The sequence below is a fragment of the Rhinolophus sinicus genome, linkage group LG12 (genome assembly GCF_036562045.2).
Source record: "Rhinolophus sinicus isolate RSC01 linkage group LG12, ASM3656204v1, whole genome shotgun sequence".
NCBI lineage: Eukaryota > Metazoa > Chordata > Mammalia > Chiroptera > Rhinolophidae > Rhinolophus > Rhinolophus sinicus.
The window spans coordinates 52,154,251-52,179,139 of NC_133761.1; the positions used below are offsets into that span (position 1 = coordinate 52,154,251).

General features: G+C 39.9%; 1 protein-coding gene and 1 pseudogene across 1 annotated transcript in view; both read left to right on the forward strand.

Annotated features, from left to right (window-relative positions):
- Positions 1-24,889, forward strand: part of CATSPERE (catsper channel auxiliary subunit epsilon) — an 84,658-nt gene that overhangs the window by 48,962 nt on the left and 10,807 nt on the right. The window contains exons 13-19 of the mRNA XM_019730846.2: positions 7,445-7,520; positions 11,466-11,518; positions 13,950-14,000; positions 14,409-14,442; positions 14,511-14,590; positions 22,043-22,142; positions 23,540-23,626. Coding sequence (XP_019586405.2) covers positions 7,445-7,520; positions 11,466-11,518; positions 13,950-14,000; positions 14,409-14,442; positions 14,511-14,590; positions 22,043-22,142; positions 23,540-23,626 — 481 coding nt within the window. The remainder of the gene's footprint in view (positions 1-7,444; positions 7,521-11,465; positions 11,519-13,949; positions 14,001-14,408; positions 14,443-14,510; positions 14,591-22,042; positions 22,143-23,539; positions 23,627-24,889) is intronic.
- LOC109446960 (proteasome subunit alpha type-1) lies at positions 5,327-6,091 on the forward strand (annotated as a pseudogene).

The following is a 24,889-nucleotide window of genomic DNA, read 5'->3' on the forward strand; positions in this document are numbered from 1 at the left end:
GGACAGATACATGCAAAAAAAAAAAAATGAAACTAGACAACTTGTTACACCTTATACAAGAATAAACTCAATGTGGATGAGACTTAAATGTAAGACCTGAAACCATAAAACTCCTAGAAGAAAACACAGGCAGTAAATTCTCTGACACTGCTCTTTGTAGTATTTTTCCTGATATATATCCTTGGGCAAGGGAAACAAAAGAAAAATAAACAATTGTGACTCATCAATCTAAAAAGGTTTTGCACAGCAAAGGAAACATCAAGAAAATGAAAAGATAACCCACTGAATGAGAGAAGATATTCACTAATGATACATCCACTAAGGGGTTAATATCCAAAATTTATAAGGAACTCATCCAACTTAACACCAAAAACACAACAAATTTGATTTAAAAATGGGCAGAAGACCTGAACAAACATTTCTCCAAAGAAGCCAATAGACCTGAAAAGATGGCCAATAGACATGAAAAGATGCTCAACAACACTAATCATCAGAGAAATGCAGATTAAAATCACAGTGAGATATTACCCCATACCTGTCAGAATGCCCATGTGAGGAACCTCCATACTGTTTTCCGTAGTGTCTGCACCAAATTGCAATCCCACCAACAGTGCACAAGTGTTCCCTTTTGTCTGCATCCTCACCAACACTTGATCTTTGTTGTTTTATATATAGTGCCAGGTAGGTACTAGACTAATAGGTAGTATCACTTCGTAAATTATATAAAGGTCTAACCACTATACTATACACCTGAAACTAATATAGAATAATACTGAATGTCAACTGTAATTGAAAATTTTTAAAAATAGAAATGAGAGATAAAGGGGGAAAAAGAGAAATGTTAGGATGGTTATAGAATGTTAATCTGACTTTTTAGGAAAATTTTCCCAGAGTTAGGACTCCATTAAACTTGTCTAGAAAAATCAAGACTAGTTTCAGAGCTCAAATATGTTCTCTGACAAAGGATAGAATTGGGAAAAGTAAATATGAACTTAAAGTTTATATTCAAAAATTTGAACTCAAAGTTTATAGTCTATAATATTAAAAAGTTCTTGTGAAAAATCGTGGTCTGAGAAGGTCGTCTGACACATGAAGGGACCGAGCCCACAGAAGTTAAACATCTTCTCCATGCTCACGGGGCTGGTTAATGGCAGACTGATGATGAGAACCTTGGAGCCTGGTCCGAGATCAGTACACCAGACATTATTATCACTTAGTATCATGCTTTAATCAAAGAGATCCCTTAAGAAAGATTTTAGCACACCAGAAAATCTTAATACATAGAGTATCCTGATAATAATTTTGAAATACATAAGACCTGGATGTTTATTCTAAAAGAATATTTCCAAAGCCAAATGATTCCAATGTAAGAAAAATATTATCCCAAAAGTGTCCAAATAAAGTTAATCATGACCTCCTTAAAGGAGAAAAACAAAAAAGAAACTGTAAAAAAATGGGCTATTTCTTTTTTTTTTTTTTTAATTTATTGGGGTGACAATTGTTAGTAAAATTACATAGATTTCGGGCATACAATTCTGTATTACATCATCTATAAATCCCATTGTGTGTTCACCACCCAGAGTCGGTTCTCCTTCCATCACCATATATTTGATCCCCCTTACCCTCATCTCCCACCCCCCACCCCCCTTACCCTCTGGTAATCACTAAACTATTGTCTGTGTCTATGAGTTTCTGTTTCTCATTTGTTTGTCTTGTTCTTTTGTTGTTTTTGGTTTATATACCACATATCAGTGAAATCACATGGTTCTCTGCTTTTTCTATCTGACTTATTTCGCTCAGCATTACACTCTCAAGATCCATCCATGTTGTCACAAATGTTCCTATATCATCTTTTCTTACCGCAAAATAGTATTCCATTGTGTATATATACCACAACTTCTTTATCCATTCATCTATCGAAGAACATTTTGGTTGTTTTCATGTCTTGGCCACCATAATCAAAGCTACAATGAACATTGGAACACACGTGTCTTTATGTATAAATGTTTTCAGATTTTTGGGGTAGATACCCAGGAGAGGGATTGCTGGGTCATATGGTAATTCTATTCGTAATTTCTTGAGGAACCTCCACACTGCCTTCCATAATGGCTGCACCAGTCTGCATTCCCACCAACAGTGTATGAGGGTTCCTTTTTCTCCACAGCCTCTCCAACACTTGTTACTATTTGTCTTGTTGGTGATAGCCATTCTGACTGGGGTAAGGTGATATCTCATTGTGGTTTTTCTTTGCATTTCTCTGATGATTAGTGATGTTGAGCATTTTTTCATATGTCTAGTTGCCATTTATATGTCCTCTTTGGAGAAATGTCTCTCCAGGTCCTCGGCCCATTTTTCAATTGGGTTGTTTGCTCTTTTGTTGTTGAGTTGCATGAGTTCCTTGTATATGTTGGATATTAGCCCCTTATCGGAGGCACTGTTTGCAAAAAGCTTCTCCCATTCAGTTGGTTGCCTATTTATTTTGTCACTGGTTTCTTTTGCTGTGCAGAAGCTTTTAAGTTTCATATAGTCCCATTCGTTTATTTTAGCTTTTACTTCCATTGTTTTTGGAGTGAAATTCATAAAATGCTCTTTGAACCCAAGGTCCACAAGTTTAGTACCTATGTTTTTTTCTTTGCAGTTTATTGTGTCAGGTCTTATGCTTAAGTCTTTGATCTATTTTGAATTAACTTTGGTACATGGTGACAAATAGCAGTCCAGTTTCATTCTTTTGCATGTGGCTATCCAATTCTCCCAGCACCATTTATTGAAGAGGCTGTCTTTCCTCCATTGTATGTTTTTAGCTTCTTTGTCAAAAATTATCTGTCCATATTTATGTGGTTTTATTTCTGGGTTCTCAATTCTATTCCATTGGTCTATGTGTCTGTTTTTCTGCCAATACCATGCTGTTTTGATTATTATAGCCCTGTAGTACAAGCTAAAGTCAGGGAGTGTGATACCTCCATTATTGTTCTTTTTTTCTTAAGATTGCTTTGGCTATTCAGGGTCTTTTGTGGTTCCAAACAAATCTGATGATTTTTTGTTCTATTTCTTTTAAAAATGCCATGTGGGATTTTGATGGGGATTGCATTAAATCTGTATATTGCTTTGGGTAATATGGCCATTTTAACTATGTTGATTCTTCCAATCCATGAGCACGGAATGTCTTTCCATTTCTTTGTGTCTTCTTCAATTTCTTTCAAAAATGTCTTATAGTTTTCAGCATATAGGGCCTTCACATCCTTGGTTAAGTTTATTCCTAGGTATTTTATTCTTTTTGTTGCAATTGCAAAAGGAATTGTGTTTTGTATTTCTTTTTCTGAGATTTCATTATTAGTATATAGGAAAGCAATGGACTTTTGTATGTTGATTTTGTAGCCAGCAACTTTACTGTATTCGTTGATTCCCTGGGAGACGGGCTTCTCCTCTATTAATAGTTTGCCTGGGTCACAGGGTGCAGTGTCCGTGTGGGTATGCGGAGAGCTTTTGAAGTTCCAAAGCTCTTCCTGCACCCGATTCAGAGCCCGTTTGTTTCAGCAGTTCTTTTTACTCCTGCAGGGATCCACCCAGATAGGTGGGGCCAGGGGTGGGGTGAGTTGTGAGAGGTGGCCCAGAGGAATGGCAGTGACCACCACCACAGCTGGTCCTGCTTCCACAGCTCCCTCCCCTTTGCCAGAACTAGTTGGGCTATAAATCTGTGTCTGCGGTCCACAGTTCTCAGAACAGCAAATATTCTATTATTTTGATCTGACACTGATACGGTTCCGTTTCTAGCACCTGGCAGATGGGGGCGGGGCGAGCTCTGGGAGGGGAGGGAGGGGGCGGCTAGTCTCAGTACCTAAGGCTTCTGTTCTCTGCTCGGCAGTGAGGGCTTAAACCACCGTTTTCAGCCTTCTTCCCTCAGTCTTTTCTCCGAGGTCTCTGCCGTGAGCATTGGGTTCAGCCGTGTTATATGCTGCCCCCTCAGCCCTGTGGGCCACAAGCAGAGCCCTAGCAGTCTGAGTTCTTCCCTCTCCCGCAGCTGCAGTAGTTCCGGGAAGCAGCGAGCTCGGAGCACTGAGCTAGGTGTGCGTCCGGCACCCGCACGGCTCCGTCTCCGCACTTCTCCCTTCCCTCCTCTCCCACTCACACAATTCACCCACCTTTAGGTGAATTTAGTAGTGGGCCTCTTCGTCTTGCCTGTCTGCTGTGCAGGGAGTCCTTTGTGGAGTTATTGTTGTTTGATTAGTTGTAAATTCCAGGGGAGCTTTACAGAGGCTCACCTCATGCCGCCATTTTGATGACATCTCGGCTATTTCTTAATTCAGTAAATTTCAAGCACGTTTTACCATTCATTCCCATCCCATAGTCTTTACATACTTAAGCAAAAACCAGAACTCTAATATCCCAGAAAGTGTGAGTAACTATGAGTAGAATCAGATAAAAATTGAGTGTTGGAATAAATAGCACCTAAGCACTTAGTTTCTGGAGGAAGACCACCAACTTAGAATTGTGTCTTATGGCATTTATATGGTTGTCATTATGTCCTGACGATACATTTTCTGGAAAAATAGCATTGTCTTTCTAGGAAAAAGTCCACTTTTCTTTAGTCTGCTGCTATGCCAAGTGAATTTGAGTATCCCACTCTATGCCAAGCACTTTCTAGGTGTTCAAAATACGTGGTGAACGAGGACAAAGTAGTGCTGTCATGGGATATATCTCGAGTGGTAGCCTAAAACCAGAAAGTACTCAAATAAATAAACAAGATAATGCCAAATAGTTCTAAGTGCTGTTAAGAAAATAAAACAGGGTGGGGTGTGGGAGATGAAGGTAAGGGGGATCAAATATATGGTGATGGAAGGAGAACTGACTCTGGGTGATGAACACACAATGGGATTTATAGATGATTTAATACAGAATTGTACACCTGAAATCTATGTAATTTTACTAACAATTGTCACCCCAATAAATTTAATAAAAAATAAAAAATAAAAAATAAAACAGAATGAAGTGGTACAGAGGGGAGAAAATTCTACTTTAGACATAATAGTCAAGAGAGGCTCAATTCATCCCTTTCCCCCTCACCCACCAATGTTTCTCTTGATTCTTCTAAAGTTATGGGTTCTCTTGGGTATTTTGGTTTTGTGGATGTTTATGCAGAATTCTGTTGCTGTAGAATACCCATCAAATTGTCAAGGATACTTTAGTGTCAGTCTGAGACTTGAGATAAAATACCTAAAGCTTTGAAATCAGCCCTGGGGGAATGGGGGAAATCTACCTCTAAGGAAAACTGTAAAGAGCCTTGATCCTCAGCTTTGCAGGAGGCTGCAGCCAGACCAGTGACCAAATCATGTTTTGCAACCAGCATGACAATAATGTCACTGTTTAGATACCCTTAGGGCAGGATTCATCCAATTGAATATGCAATGGAAGCTGTCAAACAAGGTTCAGCCACAGTTGGTCTGAAATCAAAACCCATGCAGTATTGGTTGCTTTGAAAAGAGCACAGTCAGAACTTGCAGCTCATCAGAAAAAAATTCTCCATGTTGGTATCTCAGTAGTAGATTTACTGCTAATGCTGGACTGTTATGCACCAGGAGTATTTGGATTCCAGATTTGTATTTGACAGACTTCTTCCTGTGTCTCGTATCATATCTCTAATTGGAAGCAAGACCCAGATACCAATGCAAAGATATGGCCGGACACCATATGGTGTTGGACTGCTTATTACTGGTGATGGTGATATGGGCTCTCCTATTTCCCAAACATGTCCATCTGCTAACTCTTTTGACTGCAGAGCTATGTCCATTGGAGCCTGTTCTTAGTCTGCTCGTATTTACTTGGACAGACATATTTCTGAGTTTATGGAATGCAATTTGAATGAACTGGTTAAGCATGGTCTGCCTGCCTTACGAGGGACACTTCCGGCAGAACAGGACCTAACTGCAAAGCAAGTTTCCATTGCAACTGTTTGTAAAGACTTGGAGTTTACAATATCTGATGATGATGATGATGATATGTGTCTCCCTTCCTGGAAGGTCTTGAAGAAAGGCCACAGAGAAAAGCACAACCTGCTCAACCTGCAGAAAAGGCTGATGAAGCAATGGAGCATTAAGTGATAAATCAGTCTATATGTGTATTGTCAAATATGTAAGAATGAAAGAGCACGTACCGATGACAATAAGCTATAATTTGAAAAAAAAGATGCAGTGGTGGAATGGTATGTTTTTGGAATCAGTCCAGATGTGTTTTTTCCAAGCAACTTCACTGAAACCATATAATGGGATGCATTTTTCTTTGAGAGGGTCTATATAATCATTTTCCAGAAAGTATATTATCTGCACTGATTTTTTATATGAAGTACAGTGTCTGTGGTTTTAAAGACAACTGTGAAGTAAAATTGTTTCACCTGCTGGTGTATTGGGGGTCGGGGGAAGAAAAACTGTATAGAAAAATGAAGATGCAATATTTACTTTAATGTCCTTTACAAATCATATTGTATTACTGAATTTATCAAATCAAAGTTTCCAGCAAATAGAGCAAAAGTCGTAATTGGCATAGTTATAAGATGCTTCCTGATTTCAAAGTTGTTAAATGAGAAAAAAAAAAAAGAAATGTATCTTAGAATTGATGAAATATGGTACCATGATTTAAAAATACAAAGGTAAGCTATTTTGTATCCTCACTTATTTATTACATTTTATATCTAATATACGATTACTAAATATTAAAATATAATGAATATTGGAAGAAAAATGACATTCGTTTGTGGTTAGTTAGTTTGTGTTTGTTACTTCCCCAGTTTTGTCCAAAAGTGAAAACCTTAGCAGGGGAGGGATGTGAGTGAAGCTTTCAGAATGTCCTCCTCTGTGATTTTTGAGTCCTCCTGTTTTGCCTGAGCACATAGTGATTTACATTCACCTCACGAGCTCGAAAGGCTGACCTCCCTTTCAATTGCAGTCAGATCATATTATGCAGCGTAATGTGGTTCAGAAAACTAATTTCATCACTTACTCTTTATTGTTCCAAAGGTGTTATCAATAGGAAGGAAACATCCATAGAGGCTAGAGAAGGAACCGCTGCAGTGGTGATGGCCTCATAATGCCATTAGGAAGCAGGAAGAGATGTCAGCAGCAGAGCTCCACTCTCCAGGGACAGAGGGTGGTAGTGAAACAGGGGGGTTGAAATGCTGATAGATGCCCACTTCTAGTTCCCATTATGTCCACCCTATGGAACACCATGAGGTGGGAGTGTCTTCAGGTCTGACTGACCACAGTGCACCGCTGCGTGAGCAGAAGCAGCAAGCAATCTCCACCTCCCTCCCCCACAGGCCTCTAGAATTAATTCCTCAGGGGAGGAGGGTCGATCTCATCTGGTACATGGGATTTTCATCTGCTCTGCAGAAAGGCAGAGCCATGCCTACTTCCCTTGTGAGTCTATAATCACCTGTGTGTGTTGTTTCTCCTAGATACCAGAACACAGGTCTTATGCTTGTTCAGGTTAGGCCCAGTGAATACACAAAAGCATGTCCAATCGCCCCAAAGGTAAGTGACATGGGTAGAAGGAAAAACAAATACTTCAATAATGCATAGGTACAAATTTCCCATTATAAAAACAGTCACAGGGATGTAAAATACAGCACAGGGGCTATAGTCAGTAATAGCGTAATGACTACGTATGGGGCTAGGTGGGTACTAGACTTACTGGGGGATCACTTCGTCAGTTACTAACACTTAGTAACATTTTATAATGCTTCACTGTTGAGATAGCATTATTTTACTTTGGAAACAGAAAATCAGATATAAACACATACAAAAAAGTGTAAAGTTATTCATTTTTTGAACATAAATAAAGCTGTGTAAAGGAAAACTGAAATTAATGGAAGATACAGTGTGTCAGAGAAGACTGCCATCATGTCCATATTTATCTGGCATTTATTTATTCAAAAATGTAACCATTTCTTCATTCAAAAAAACGTATTGCTTACCTACTGTGTTTCTAGGTTTCAGTCTATGTGCTAAGTAATGGGAGTTACAAAGACGAAAAGATTTCCGTAGGGGTAAACCATCTAGCATTAAGAGAACATAGGACACATTTCTCCAAGAGCCCAGATGAAAGAGGGAGCGATTTTGATGGGGATGGGAAAGGTACCAAGAAGGTGATGCATAAAATGACTGTAGAAGAATAAGCAGCAGCTGGGCAGGCAGCCGCCCATGGGGTTCCAGCGAGAGGCACACACAAAAGCAGAGCAGTTCCAGTAATGGCGAGTAATCGTGACAGTAAACCCAAATTCCTCACCCCCACCTCCTCCTTTGAGTCCTCGTTCCACACTGAGCGATGCTGCCTCTCTTTATCCCTTCTCAGCCTAACTACCAATCAATAAACATAGACTGAGCACCAACTATGTGCCAGGCATGACACAAGACAGAATACACACAGGAAGACTTCAGAGTTAAACGAGACGTCGTCCCTGCCTTTCAGGACTCCCTCACAGGGAACCTGTTCCTAGCAGGGCGTGGGTCCATGAGTTTAGACGAAGCCCTGAACTAAGGCAGACGTGACCCATCCTGGAGCGCTGCTGACACACACGGCTTCCCCAGGAAATTGCCTGCAGGTACATACCAACCACTCCTGTCCACCTACCATGCCACCCCCGCAGGGTAGTCTGCGGAGGAAGTAAGAAACAGCACCAGCCCAGGTCTGTGTTTTCCATCTTCAGCTGCGTGACACCTTTCCATACCAGACGCCTTCTTAAACCCCTTGGTTTCCTCCACCCCTCTCCTTCTCTAATCAACAGATTCATTAGGGATCCCAATTCACCCTATCCTGCTTGGCCCAGACATTGCAAAAGCAGTTAATCTAACCTGAGTTCAGATCCAAGCTCTCCCACCCACTGGCTTGGGCAAGCTGCTAAACACTGAGTCTCAGCGGCCTCATTTGTAAGAGGGGGAATGTAACATCTATCTCACAGTATGTATCTACTCTGCAGAGAGTATTAAATGAGAGAATGAATGCAAAGTGTCCAAAACAGTGCCTGTCACAAAGTAATTAACATGACCGTTTTCTCTCTTTTCTTTCATCCTTGGCACCCCCAGAGGAGGTTTAAATCTAGCTGCCCTCTGTATCCCAGGTCATTTATACTGAGCTGCCCACTGAAATAGAATGGAGACACAGGCAATAGCCCATTAGGCAACAGGAAAACGTAGCCTTGTGGAGGTAGGTCCTTTAGCTAGCCAAGAAAATCAAACCTGTACACAGCTACAAGGGATGCTCTCGACCCCAGGACCCTTCTTTGTGCCCCTGTACCCACCAGTAAGCATCATCAGCCTCCCAGATAAATATTAGAGAAACACGGGGCTCAGCTCTGTCATGTACATGGAACCCTGGCCCACAGACTTTTCTAGTTGGATAAAGTTAGGTCCTGATAAACCTCTGGACCAAATGGACCATGGACTGAGCCATTTGAACAGGACCCTGCCATCTTTGTCACTTAGTCCTCAGAGCCTGCAGCAGAGCAGCAAATAGAACTGGCCACTCCTGCAGGGCTATATCTCAGTTTTTAACCATGCACCGAGATCCAGAATGCAGTGAGGCCCCCCGAGTAAGCCAGTCCCCGAGGGCCTTGGTGATTCCTTCCAATGTGGATTTTCCCAAGAAGAAATGACTACGTTCTGTCTAATCCATTATCTACCAACATTTCTGTGTTGAGGGCTTTTAGAATTTCTATCTCAGTCCTGTTGTTCTGTCCAATTAGAGGGAATGTACTATATCTAATTCTGAGCTAAGGCAGGAGCACTCCTGCCCTGTTTCTGCACTTAGGAGAATAATATTACCTAAAGAAAACCAATGCACTCATTGTTTTCATTTAGGCTGTCAGACTCTCTCTGTTTCGGTGTCCAGTCCTGGGGGACGTGTCAGCCCTACAGCAGTGGGTACCCAAGAAAACAGGCTTATTCATGCCTCCCATACTCTGTACCCACGCTCTTGTTCAAGATATCCACCTGCAGGTCAACTCATATTTTTAATCCTAGTCCAGGTTCTTGATTCTGAGGCTAAAGGGGTGTCTCTTGTCAACGAGGCCCCGAAGAAAAGGGACGAGACGAATAAGATCATAAAGTGATGGGGGGCCCTGACCATGACAGATTTCAGGACCTCAGTCAACCATGTGTGTTATATGGACAATACAGTAATGAGAAAAGGCAGGCCCGTGTTTCTGAATGCATTTGATAGGAAAACATTTACGGATTTAATGAAGATGACAGCAAGGACCGTGGGCAGAGCTGTTGAAAGAACAAGTCAGGTCCTGAGGGTGAGAGCAGGTGGTTCAGAAGACAAAATCCAGGAACTCCTGCTGTGGGGCATGCCTTTCAAATGAAGCTTGAAAGGTCTTGGTGTAGCAGGAAAAATCTCTAGACCTATCAAACTTGGCTGGACATCATTCTTTATCCCCACCCTCCTCATTCCCAACTCCTTCTTTAGGGCAGGAAGTATTAGGGTTTTTCAGATTTGCCTCATGGAAATATGGGACATACAGGACATGCTTACGACACAATGCAAAGGTCTAGACCCCACTTAGAAAGCCTGGGAGCTGGGGAGAGGGGAGGAGGCAGGGTAGACAGCAGAAAAGTAAGGTGTCCTGGAGCCATGCAGAAAAAGAACCAGTCGTCCTAGTCAAGGAAGAACCAGGACTCTGGTTAAAAAGAAGTCAAATTAATAACTAGATATGTTATAGAAACATGCCAGTTGAGTCAGGTGCAAGCTGGAAATACAAAGTTGATAGCCATGGCTGTAGAGATGCTGGTGAAAGGTAAGATTAGATCAGTTCTCTGAGATACTGATGTAAGAAATCAGAGAACTAAGCTTTGGGCCTCGTGAGCAGTAAGGGAAAAATGAAGCAAAGAAACTGAAACCAAGTGAACAAGACAAACCAATACGCAAAACTCATAGACACAGACAACAGTTTAGTGGTCACCAGAAGGAAAGGGTGGGGCAGGTAGAAGAGAGTAAGGGGAGTGATGGTGATGGTGACAGAAAGAGATGGTGATTTTAGGTGGCGAACACACAGCGCGATATATAGATGCTGGATTACAGAACTGTACACTTGAAACCTATATAATGATATTAACCAATGTCACCCCAATAAATTTAATTTAAAAAAACAGATAAGTAAGGTTAATGGGTCATTACTGGGGAGAAAATGTATGAGAACTATCGGTTACCTATGTGTGGGGCTCAGATTAAGTCATATTATTCCAATGTCTGTATTTAAACATTATAGATCCTGAAAATGTGCTTCATTAAAAAATTAGCTGATGAGGGGAAAAAAGAGAGAAAAGTGATCGAAGAAGGAGGAAAACAGCACAGAGCAGTGTGTAGATCAAAAAGGTTATTGCTTCACATCTAAAATGCAGTTACTTTTAGCTATAGACATATTTTAGACCATATGATGCAGAACCACTGAACTCACTACCTAAATTACTTCATTGCAGGTGTTCCAAATAGCTGTTGGTTGTGATACTAGTAAATTCATCGTTGTTAAAGGGTAAGTATGTTTGCGTTTGAACTGTCTTACTCTTTCCATTTTAAAACAAATGGTGAACCAAATGGTAATTACTAGTGATAATATTAGTCTCATGACGGACATGTCCAGAATGAAATCCAAAATTGAACTGACATTGGCATCCAAAAATTGAATTGACCATTTGTCTGAACCAAAATTGTTTGAACTTTTTGCCAAGTCAAATATTACATTTGAATCCTACTAAAAGGGTCAGAGAACTAACCTTTCTCCATTATCCGCGTTTTTCTCCACTTTCACTTTTAATAAGCCAGTGACTATCTTTCACCATTACCTCTCTCAGTTCTTCAGACTACAACTCATTCCTAGAGAAATGAGAGGGAGAAACACTTAATTCTGTGTACCATCCCACCCAAACCAGTTGGAATTTTATTTCCATCAGAGAATTGCTTCTATCCACATTAGAGAAGTCTCAGTTTCCTGCACCATTGCTGATGGGGAATTTTTTTTAGAGCACACCTAGCAGAACCACCACTGTTTCCTCCAGTGGGTCCCAAGGTATGACTTTCATTGATTTTACTGTGGTTTGCAGTGATGCACACTGGTTTTGTGTCATCCTCGTGCCACAGCTCTTTCCTTCTACATGGGACAGAATCAAGGTCAGCATACACACATCTGTTTAACTGAGGTTAAATGGATAACGGAGACAGCGACAGATTGCCCTTCCTTTCCCGTGGTGTGGAGTGGGGGTGAGAGTGGGGGGGCCCTGACTGTTCTCTGAGTCTGTTTATGAAATGACTTGCTCTCATCCAAAGCAAATGTCTGCTCATCTGTCATTTCAATAATCTTGTGAGGACTGAATTGTAATAATCAGTTCCTGGATTGATACTTAAGTATTCCCATCTCATTCCGCAAGGAATTGTCTATTCCTGCAATTCCTTTCCCCAGAAACACAGAAGCTAACTGACTTCTACAGCCTATAGCACCCTATTTCTGGGATGGTCTACATGCTTGCTCCTGGGGGGTACAGACAATGGACCAGCACTGGCATCGCCTGGGAATTTATTAGAAATGCAGGCTCTCTGGCCTCATCCCACACCTGCTGAGTCAGAATCTCTATTGTCACTAAATTTCCAGGAGATTAGCAGGGGCATTGAAATTTGAGAACAACTGCTCTGAGCAACATGTTAGCAAAATCAATTTCCAGTACCACTGCATGAAGTTTTCCTTCTTTGGTGAGATGCAAAGCAGCTTGAATCACTATTTCTGGAAGAGCCTAGATAACAATTGTCAAGCTTGGTTACTCATCAGAATCACCTGGAGAACATGTTTAAAAACAGATCTCAGAACCTTACTCCAGGCCTCTTAATCAATGACCCACTGCTCTAAAACCCTAAAAACAACCCTAATATCTTTTATTCAGGTTGTGGTGAGCCCAAGGTTTTCACATTCCACCATAAGAGACCTTTGCGGGGCGGCCCGGTAGCTCAGGTGGTTGGAGCTCCGCGCTCCTAACTCTGAAGGCTGCCGGTTCAATTCCCACATAGGCCAGTGGGCTTTCAACCACAAGGTTGCCAGTTCAACTCCCGCAAGGGATGGTGGGCTGCGCCCCCTGCAACTAGCAACTAGCAACGGCAACGGCAACTGGACCTGGAGCTGAGCTGCGCCCTCCACAACTAAGATTGAAACGACAACAATTTGACTTGGAAAAAAGTCCTGGAAGTACACACTGTTCCCCAATAAAGTCCTGTTCCCCTTCCCCGATAAAATCTAAAAAAAAAAAAAAAAAGAGAGAGAGACCTGTGGGGTCCAGGGTATTTCTGACAGGAGAGTTGTCAATGGAGGAGGGCATCTCTTGGGGATTAATTCAGGGCGGGAGATGGTCTGGGCTTCCAATATCTACCTAAACACAGTGCTGACTAGGGTTCCTTTTAAGTTAGACTAGAAGCAGCCAACAAAAATGGTCAAATGAATAACTTACTAAAAACACTATCATTTCCTACACCATGATAGCCTTAGGTCTGCATGAATCCTAACTAGTGATTACGTGAAACCTAAAGTAGCTCCTTACCTATACAACTGAGTCTCTAGTAGCAATTGGAAACCTGTTTTTTAAAAATGTGTGAGGAATAAAACTGTCCAAAGAAATTTGTCTTCATTTTGATGGATTTTCTATCAATTTTTCACATGTATCAAATATAAGAGGTTAATCAGTAGATTTCAAATTCTGGTGTCTTAAGAAACATTTGTGAAACTGATTTTTAAAAGTAGAAATGCTAGGGCAACACATGAATCCCAGAGATTCCAATTCAATGAGTGATGATTCTGTGATACTCTCAAGTTTGAGAATTGCTAAGTTAAATGATTTAACTGAATTAAATAAGTCAAGTTTGTGCAAGTACATAAGGAATGATGATATTACAACTTCATTATCGTTTTGTGTGTTTTTTTGTAGATTTAAAGAAAAAGAACATCGTCATCCTGATTTCTTTTACAGTATTGAAAAGTAAGAAATTTTTTAACATTAGCACTGAGTTTTTTATTAACGTAGTACCAATAATTTAGAACCGGTTAGTATTTATATTCCTATTAGCACCAGTCTTTTCTAACATGTGCGTTCATTGCTGTAAATTTACCTCTAGGCACTGCTTTTGCTGCATCTCATGAATTTGATAAGTTGTGTTTTCATTTTCATTTAGTCCAAAATATTTTTAAATTTCTCTTAAGATTTCTTCTTTTACCCATGTGTTACTTAGAAGTGTGTTGTTTAACCTCCACATATTTTGGGAGTATTTTGTGATTATGGTTATCTATTTGCCTTTTGTGATACCTCCTTACCCAAACAAAGTAATAGTTTTAATGTTTAAGTTTGAAAAAAGGAAAGATAAGTAATGAAAAATGTCTTTTTTTACAGGTCATATCTGAGGGATCGACCATCTAAAAATTTGGTAAGAAAACTAGAATTTTATCAGTTGGCCAAATATAGAAAATAACTAAAGCTTTTTTCCTTTTCTAGAGAGTAAAATACAGTTGGAAAAAATATGGCTCCCCATTGAGACTTCATTTCAGAGAAAAGTTTCACCCTTTGATTCAATTGTAAGTATATTCTCACTTAAATTTGAACTTACTTTGAAAGTTTCCATTCAAAAGCATGAAAAGAAGGCTAATTAATCCTATATTTAATAATAAATATTTTTCAGCACCCAATGTATGTGCCACTAGGTTTTCAGTACTAGATACACAAAGTTGCACAATTCATAGTCTCCACGTTGGTGAAGGAGGTTGCAAGTTAGCTGTGAGACATAAGTGTGTAAGAGAGATGAAACTCTTCTCAGGGATGCAGGCTGTCTCTTAACCCTCGCTTTATCCTCTCTCAAGTTCTCCCCAAGTTCCTTCTAGCACCCCTGCCTGTTTGATGGAAACTACCTTCCCCAGATGACATATGACTTTTCTTTCCATAATAACTAAAAGCTTGCGGGGTGGCTGGTTAGCTCAGTCGGTTAGAGCACGGTGCTGGTAGCACCAAGGTTGCTGGTTCGATCCCTGCATGGGCCACTGTGAGCTGCACCCTCCTTAAAATCAGTAAATAAGTATAAATAAATAAATAAATAAATAAATAAATAGACACATCTATGTTTCAAAAAAACCGAAAACCTAAAAGCTTGCAAGGAAAGAAACTAGATTCCTAACAAGAGACAGTATATTAGGGAGATTTAAAAAATATTATCTCTAACTTAATTCTTATAAATAATATTGCATAATAAAATACTCCGAGGAAGGCTTTTCCAAGTAATTTTGTATTCATTTGCTTGCTTCTCTGACTCTATTCTTGATTTATGATTGTAGAAGTTATACAGTTTGTCACAAAATTTAAAATATCAAAAGATAAGAGATAAATGAGTGATATTTCCCTCTTTTTGTTGTTCGTATAAACAAAAATGTGGTGAATATCCATTTATGTATTTATGGACATGTTTGAACACCAGTCCAGATATGCCATTAGGATAAATTACCAGAAGTGAATTTCCTACATGTAAAACATCAAAATTGTAGTCAAGGCTTTCAGCTTGTGAGGCCTTCTTAGGCGACAGACAGCTTCTGAGATCCCGCAGCATAGATGGGTAAGGAATAATGAATCAGGACTTCCAACTGAGTGTTGCCCTCAGAGCTTCCCCTGCTGGGATCCAAAAGGCCTCTGCCAGCAGGTTCTTCCCCCCACGTCTCACCCATGGCAATTCTCAGATTTCACGCTGCGCCATCACCCTCACGGTACCCCTTACACTCCCTGTCATGGGTTCTCTGTGCTATCAGGCTAGTCTGCTCTCTTGTTTAGTTGTGATGTTCTAGACATCTAACCATGCTTTGCCCGGGCACCCTGCACACTCCTCCTCCCACTGAGTCCTAGCATTTTACTTTGTTTTAGGTAGTGCCTAATCCCCCAGAGGTGAAATATCTTAGTGTTCTCTCTCAAAGAAGTGCACCCCTCAGTTCAATTCATCCTTATTAAATACCTACTCTGCACCAATTACCGTGCTAGGCACCAGGAATTCAAAGATAAATAAGACAGGATTTCTGCTTTCAAGGGCAAAAGTCTGATGAATTAGATAAACATAGAGTATGGGCTGGTATGCTAAGTGGAGTGATAGAAGGAAATGTTGTGGGTGGTTGGTATTGAAATGCAAAAGAAAAGTATTGAATTTAGTTAGGGAAGGAAGAGGGACTCTGGGAAATGTTCCCAGAAAAAGTGCATTTGAGCTGAGTCACTGGGTCTTAAAGGATAATGAATATTTAGCTGAAGGCAGGGGAGGAAAGGAAAGGAGAAGTAAGAAAGGTAATAAAGAATCCCACTGGCTAAGCCTTTCAAGCAAAAATGATAGTTTGAGGAAGAAAATGTATAGTTCAAACACTATAATGTTGATGGGGAATACAGTGGAGACAACGTGTCAGAAGAGGGTGGGAAACTAGCTCAGTGCATTCCCGACGGTGGAACTCTTTCTATCCATTCTTTTTTTTTTTTTTAATTTATTTTTTAAATTTATTCGGGTGACAATTGTTAGTAAAATTACATAGATTTCAGGTGTACAATTCTGTATTACATCTATCCATTCTTATGGGAGAGCAGCATGATCAAATACTTTCTTTAGCCAGTTCCCTCTGGGAGAAGTAAAGATGATGAGTTTCAGGGAAACGAGTCTAAGTAAGGAGACCAGGTAGTAAACTGTATTGTTAGTCCAGGGAGGAAATAACCAAATAATTGAAATAGAAACAAGGGCAAAGAAGAAGAAGAATCATTTATGAAAAAAACTAGTGATTATAATAGGCAGAGTTTGATAACTGATATATGTGAGTGGTCAGGGAAAGAGAGAACGAGGAAGATGAGTGAGCCGAAGGTGACATCGGTCAGAAGAGATCTTCCCCAATCTTCTTCCACCATAGCCATTCATCTTCAAGCATCTGGACCTATGACCTCTGTTTGTCTTCCTATCACCATAGATGAACTACATGTGTATCTAAGGCCTATCCCTCCATTTGTTAACTGTATCCCCACCCCCTTTCCTAATTAAGAACATTGCTCCTGAAATTGTCCCCTCTTTCTCCTGCATCATTAACTTTATCCTCTCTACTCATTCATCATATAAACATGCAGTTATTTCCTTAAACCAAAACAAAAACCCTCTCTTGACCCCACTACCCCATTAGCTACTATACTCCCTGTCACCAACTCTTCTCCTAGTCTCTCCCAAATCCCTGCCAGTCAGACTTTTACCCCCACCACTCCATGCTCACTGCTAGCCAGTGTCACCCGTAGCCTCCGTATTGCTAAACCTAACGTTCAATTCTCGGGTCTCACCTTATTTGATCTCATTAACAAGAATTGACACATTTGAGCATTCCCTCCTGCGTGAAATATTTTCTTCATTTGGCTTCCAGGATATGGCATTCTCCTGCTTTCCCTGCTACCTCACTGGTAGCTACTCCTTAATTTCTTAATTTCTCCTTTTCTCTGTGACCTCTTAATGTTAGAACGCATAAGGCTCAGGGCTTTCTTTCCTTTTCTCTATTTCAACTTGCACTTTTAGTGATATCATCCAGCCTCATGGACCTGAATGTTTCAATATACTGATAAAGCCCCAAACTCTATCACTGGTCTGAATATCTCCCCTTGTATTAGTCAAAGATGACTAGGTTACGCTGCAGTAACAAGTAAACCCTAGTATCTCAGGGCTTAACTCTTTTCACGTCATAATCTGACATATATCATAGCTACGTCATCTGGACATGGCCTCCTAGGTTTCCACTATGAGAAAAGAAAACCGGGAAAAAAAAGACTGGAGGATTATAGGGGATATCTTAAAGGCTCGGGCCTAGATGTGGCTTACACCACTTCTACCCATATCCTATTATCTGGAACCTAATGCCATGACCCCAGTGTAACTCCAAGGAGGGCTACAAAGTGTAAACAGGCACAAAAATATTTGGTGAGCACTCACAGTGTCTGCAAAGCTCCAGAATGCCAGACCCATAAATTCACTTAGATGTTGAATAAATATATCACTTTTCTGCTTAGATAGTGAATGGATATACCAAACTTACCCTGTCCAAAACCGAACTCCTAATCTTTCCATCAAAACCTGCTCGATCAAGGGATAGTGGATGGGGGGAGGGGGGTTCACACAGTGTGAGGGATATAAATGATAAACGTCTAAGTTTTGCTTTGTCTTGTGCACCTGAAACTAATTTAAAAAAAATGCTACCAAAATGGCTTCTAATAAATAACACATTAAGAACCCACAAAAAAACAAACAAACAAAAAAAAATCCTGCTCCATCAATAGCTTTTCCCATTTTAATTGATAGCAATCCCATCCTTCTGGTATCATTTCTCCTCTAACCTATCCACAAATTCAAGGCAATTCCAATAAAAACTCCATCAGGGTTTTAGCAGAATGTGACAAGCGGGTCCTAAAAGTTATACAGAAAACAATGGGCCAGAAATTGTCAGATAGATGTCATCCAGAACTGAATTTCTAGAAATGGCAAAGTAGATTTTATTTGACATACACTCTGCCCAATAACAATTATATATGCTCTGAGCAAAATGTAATAATTGTTTAGAAGCAGTGGAGAGCAAAAACTGCAAAACACATGACCCTTGAGAAAAGGGAAGATTTCTAAGTAAGACAGTCCCCTGGGGCACTCGGGGTGTCCCAGATCCTCTGATACTTACAGGGAAGAAGTGAAAATGAATTGAGTGAATCTAGGATGCTGGTGAGAGAGGGGGTCAGATGATCAACCATCAGACTGGGCTGAGTAGGGAAGGAAGAGAGGCTGGAGGGAGCTGCCGTGCAATCAGAAAGCAGGGAGGAATCGGGGGACTGGAAGTCTCCATGAGATCAAGGGGCAGGTGAGAGGACATGTAAATGATGGAAGAGGCTGGGGCCAGAGACTGGACTGCTGGAGCAGCACTACTTCGGACTATTGTGGGAGCACTTTTTTTCTATTGGTAACTTATTTATGTCTCTGCTACCAGGAATCACTTGACAAAGTTTGTTGCTTCCAATTCTCTTAGGAAAGCAACCAAATATTAGAGGCTAACTACAGAGGAACAGTCAGGTCTATAGGGCTCAGTGTCCAGTTCAGTTGAATGATAGCAGTGTATAGTTGATAACTGGGTATTCGATTAGGTATTTATCAGAGGCAAATTTGGGTGCTAAGTAATTAAGCTTTGAGGAACCGGCAGACAGGGATGGTCACGAGGACACTAGGACTCTAGATTATAATAAATTCTTTACCTTTATAGAGAATGGCTCAGGAACACGGGAGAATTTTACATATAACACAACAGACCCACCATCATACACTAATAAGAATGAGACAAGTCCTGGACGTATGATCCAACTGGGAATGTCAGTCCTCCCTGCTGCCCCTGTGCTTTCTCAACTTCCATGACAACCCATCACGAACTAGAATCAACCCCAGAGGAAACAGGGGGACCTAATTGCTCTACTATGAGGCAGAGAGTTCAGGAATCGGTATTATGGGTGTTTTAGGGGTACTCAGGATTCATTTGAATCAGATACAGTAAGACACACAGATATGGAAACGACTGTCAGGAAGGTAAAAACTTATTATACGTACGGATCCCAAGAAACAGGAAAGACAGCAGGCCACACAGGGCCACCCAGGGAAGCATCAGGGTCTGTCAGGAGGCAGAGGGAATGAGGGGAAAGTGGGGGCAAGAGCCTTTATTGTGATTTCTGTGGGAAGGAATGGATAAGGCAGGGGAAGCAGGCTTGGGGTTGGCTATTTTGAATAATTTCAGCAGGCTCTGAGCATAGGTGGCTGGTACCTGGCCCTGAGGTGACTAGGGCAGGTGGATAGTGGCCCAGAGGGAGTGTGAGAGCCCGGGAAGGAGGTGGTTGGGGACAGGGGCACTGGATTTGTTGGTTTGCATGTGAAAACCACTGAATTGGTTGGTTGCATGCTCAAAGGCAAATTATTTGCCATCTCCAGCAATTAATTAACCCTGGAGGGTCAGTCCCTCCAGGGACAGCCAGGCCCCAGGTATTAAAGCATCACAATATAATGGGCTATCCAGAGTGGTCACACAGGATTGAAAACATGTTACAGAGAGGTCTCTCCTTCCCGGTTGCAAAAGTGGAACTACCACAGTGGAGAAAGATACACATTGTAGGGCAGTTAGTTGCCAGCTGATGACATTTCTAAATTTCTCAGGCTTAATTAGCATTCTATCTTACATGAATAAACATTCATGAAAATAAGCCATGCTTACCTGGCAAGTATTTTTTTTTCCTTATTCTCAGTGAAATAAACATCAAAAATCATTATAAATCCAGAAAGTAGGGGTCATGCAATGTATCCTTGTTGCCACTAGATGACACTGTAGCTTATTGCTTTCGTGAATGTCAAAAGATGCCCGGGCAGACTTCCAAGATCTTTTTATTTAGATAAAACATACGGCTTTGCGACTAGTCTTAATACTTCAAGAATGTGATGGCTTTCAGAAGCTGCAACAAGACAGCTTCCGAAGTTCCTAGAATGAGAATTTTGCTAAAACCTGACTCAGGTCTCTGAAACTACAAAATTGTGTGTGCTCACACACATGTGTGTCTTTTCCTTGGGGAGGCGCCAGAGTTCTCATTAGTGTTTCGACGTCCCTAGGACCCTTGTCCTGCACCAAGAAAGTCAAGCACCATTACTCCAATCCCTAGTTAGTCACACCTGAGTTCCTCCTCTCTTTACAATTTCGAGCAATTAATTAAGATAGAAATAAAATAGCTTCTCAGATACCACTATCTGACACTTAAATTTTTTCTGCCCCATTTGTGAGAATGGGACAATAACTGTTTTATAACCAGGAGCAGATGGCAGCAATTCCTAGCAGACCTGTAAAGCCAGGTAGAATGACTGCGAAGTCAGGCAGAGGTCTCTGGGCAGTGGACAAAGAGATGCTGCCAGGGACTGGTTATTTTTATGAATGGACACAGAGAGGTGACACAAGAAAATATGTCAGACACTGAGGCAACCTGCCCGAGACCAAGGTCCTAAGTGAAATTTCCATCCAAAAGGTACCAGGGGACTGTAGCATTCAAAAAAATGGGCTAGTGGAGAAGGAAGACGTGTAACCATTTTTAAAACAGTCACGAAACTGGATGCAAATGTATGTATGACTTTATCAGTAAGTGAAATTCAGCTTCCATCTCAAGGCCCTATTTTCATACAATAACCGCAGGGGAAAACATGATCTTAACCATTTAAAAAAGTAACACATCTCGTTTAAAACTCTCTGAGTTTGGGGTACATCCTCTTAGCTCCATGGGGCTTATGTCTGCAGTGCCAGCATCAGGGGCATGGGCACTCTTTCCGTATTGGACTGTGTGCGGGTGTCTGCTACTGGTCGTCCCATGTGCCCTGGGCCTGGGCCTTCCATGCCCATCGCACCGGGAGCTTCTGATGACTTACGTTTCTCCATCCAGCTCAGTTCTCACCGGGCTGCTGGTCCTCTGACCCCCAGCCACACCTTCCAGGCAGACCTGCAGCATCTCTGTTCTCATCATCGTCCTTCTATGGTTTAACAGTCTGGTACATAACAGGCACCCAGCGAATATTTGTTTATCAAGTGACACCAGGGCATGCTTGCTGTGGCCTTCTGCCTTTCGTCACACATCTCCATCTTTCTCCCTGCGACCAGCCAAGCTGGCAGGGCTTCAGCGACCCTCACCTTATCGATATATGGTTCCTATCAAAGCAAAGAGAACTTATGGCTCCAACTGTTAAAAGAATGAAAAATTTTCCGCTTCATTGCTATTAGGTTGATTCTGAGAGTTGAAGCAAACCTGTACAGTGGGTACTGTTATTATTTTACAGACAAGATTAAGGCTTCAAGGGTTTAAGTAACTTCCCCAGGGTCACACTGGTAAGGGATAAAGACAGGATTTAAGCTTAAGCCCATCTGACTTGGAAGCTGGAGCTCTTAACCCCTCTATTCTATACTAAACTGTTATTTTGTCCTTTCTGTTCTTTTCAGATACAATGACAATGGCTATATTGAAGATGTGGAGGCAAATTTCATAGTGTGGGAAATACACGGCAGGGATGACTATAGCTTTAATAATACTATGAAGAAGGTATGGCGTCCTACAATGCGAATAGAATTTAACATGCAATTAGAAATGCTTTTCTACTTTATAAATATATACATTTTCTAAGGAAAATAAAACCAGTCAGCTGTGGGTAGGGGAAAAAAGAATAGTAGTCATATTCTATGACTACTAAAATTAATTTATGAGAAAAGAAGTCATTCGCCATATAAAACAGACTTAAAGGGGTCAGCAAAAATAATGTTTATAGTTAGATGATGCAATTATAGATATTTTCTTTCCTCTCTACACTGTATTTAAGGTTTGATTATTTATGGTTTTGCCTTAGGCTTTCAGACATTGATAATATTTGTGCTGAATCAAACTTACACTCTCCAGGCCTCATCTCACTTGACTTCCTTGCGTCATTTAACCCACTGACCTTGGCCTCACTGGTCCTACACTCTGTTGGTTTTCCTCCATACTCCGTAACGGATGGATCTCAGCCTCCATAGTGAATCCCTTTACTCTGCCTGTTCACTTTGCAGGCCACAGCACAAAAGGCTGATCACTCATGAATATATTAAAACATAATACATCCAGACCAAGTTTTGTTTATTTTGTAAATGAAGAATTGGGATATCATTTGAAAATCAAAGTAATCCACTATATGAAGAGAATAAAGATTTGAAGCCTCATCTTGAAAAAGTGTACATATACTTGAGAATATCAAATCAGAACAGCCAACCCAAGTGGGCATCTAGACAGAAAGCAAGCAATTTATAAGGAAAATAAAATTAAAGTATCATCAGACATTTCTATAGCAGTGCTTTGTGTCAGGAGAAAATGGAGTAAAATATTTAAACCACTAAATGTAAGACAAGGATTTTTATATCCAGCAAAATTGAAAAGGCATAAGATTATTATAATAGTTGATGAAATGTCCCTTTATTTGAAAATTATCATCTTTATATGACATTATTTTAAAAATAAATCTTAGAAAATTATAAATAAATGGTAACTTCCTTAACCTAATAAAATGTAGAAACAAAAAAAAAAAAAAAGAAACGTCATACTTAATGGTGAAAATGTGAAAGCCTGAAGTCAAGAATGAAATAAGGGTACCAGTTATCACCACTTCTATATAATATTGTTCCTGATCTTTGTAATAAGGCAAACAATAAACAATAAAAATAAATAAAAAGTATAAGGATTGGAAAGGAAGAAATAAAACCATCATATTCACAGATAATATGTGAAACAATTAAAATTAATAAGAGAATTTAAGTTCCCTCCATGCAAAGTCAATATACAAAAGTCAATTGCTTCTCTGTATATCAACAAACATTTAAATAATAAAAAATTAAATACATAGTTTTCAACTGCATTAAAATATATTAAATACTTAGGAATACACTGAAATACCGTATATAATCTTTTGGCAGAGTGGTTGTTTACATGAAGCCCAGACATGGAAATCAATGACTGAACTTAATAAGCATCTCCCATTAGAAGAAGCTTGGGGACCTGAGGTAAGAAAAGCATTACCTTGCAATTGTTTATTTATAAGAAGTAATTTGGCATTTCAGTATTATCAAAAGTTTGATGGAAACACTTTGGATTTAAATTTGTTTTGGTAAATCAAGTCCAATTTTTTTCTGGTGGATTATATAATGATTTCAAAAATGCTTCATCTTAATTTCTGTTTAATCTTCTGTTGCTCCTGTGTCACTAGCAACTTTGTTATAATTTTCTCTGCTGAAAAGATGTGTTTACAGATTATTAAATATCCTGACAAACATATTAAAACATTGAGTGAGTCTTTTTAAAGGAATCCTGAAGTTTCAATTCCTATATAGCTGCCAATTATCAATCTTATATAGTTTTCCATTTTTTGCAAATGAATTTTCTTGAATTGAAGTTAATATATGTTATGTGAGAATCAAATCACATATCATGAGTAAAAACTGACATATAAGGTACTTCACCCTGTAAAATGTACACCCTACAATAAGAATGTTACTTTGCTTCAACATGACAATCTATGCATGTCAAGACAGGCATCTCTACAAATAATGTGTATTCTTTATTCCACTTCAAACATCCCACTTTCCATCCACCACCCTCTATCCTTCCAGCAACCTATCTCTAGAAGCTTTACTCTAACAACTCTTTGAACAATCCTTCAACCCCAACATAACCTTTAATGTACTGATCCTACCAATCTCACCCCAGTCCCAGGTTATCTTTTCCCTCTTTATCCAGGTTAAATTCCATGGTCAATAATTATCACTCTATTAATATGTACCCTCAATTCCTTTGCCTCTTCTGACTTCCTCATACTTGTGCAATTAAATCACAATCTAGTTAAATTCAGCTATCCACCTTAGCAGTTGACTGTGGTAAGAAAAAAACATAGCCAGGCTGACTTGTTTCATTTTAATTTCATGATTAAAATGGTCCCATAATAATGTCCAACAAACATAACTGTATTTCTCTAGTTCATTTCCTCTCCTCCTCTTGTAAATAGCTATTGAATACTTTCTCCTCTCTCCTAAAATTCCCAATACCACTTCCCCCATCCTCATTCTTACCTAATGAATTTGCTTCCTACTTTACCAAGAAAATATGGTAGTTATTAAACACAGTGCTAGATCCTGTTATTTAAAGAAAATATTTTTAAATGTGCAATATGTTGCCATATTGTTTTTTTCTATTTTGTCAACTATCATTCTTGATAACTACTTTTCCTTGTATTGTAATCTATTTTATATTATGTTTTTAAAAACATTATT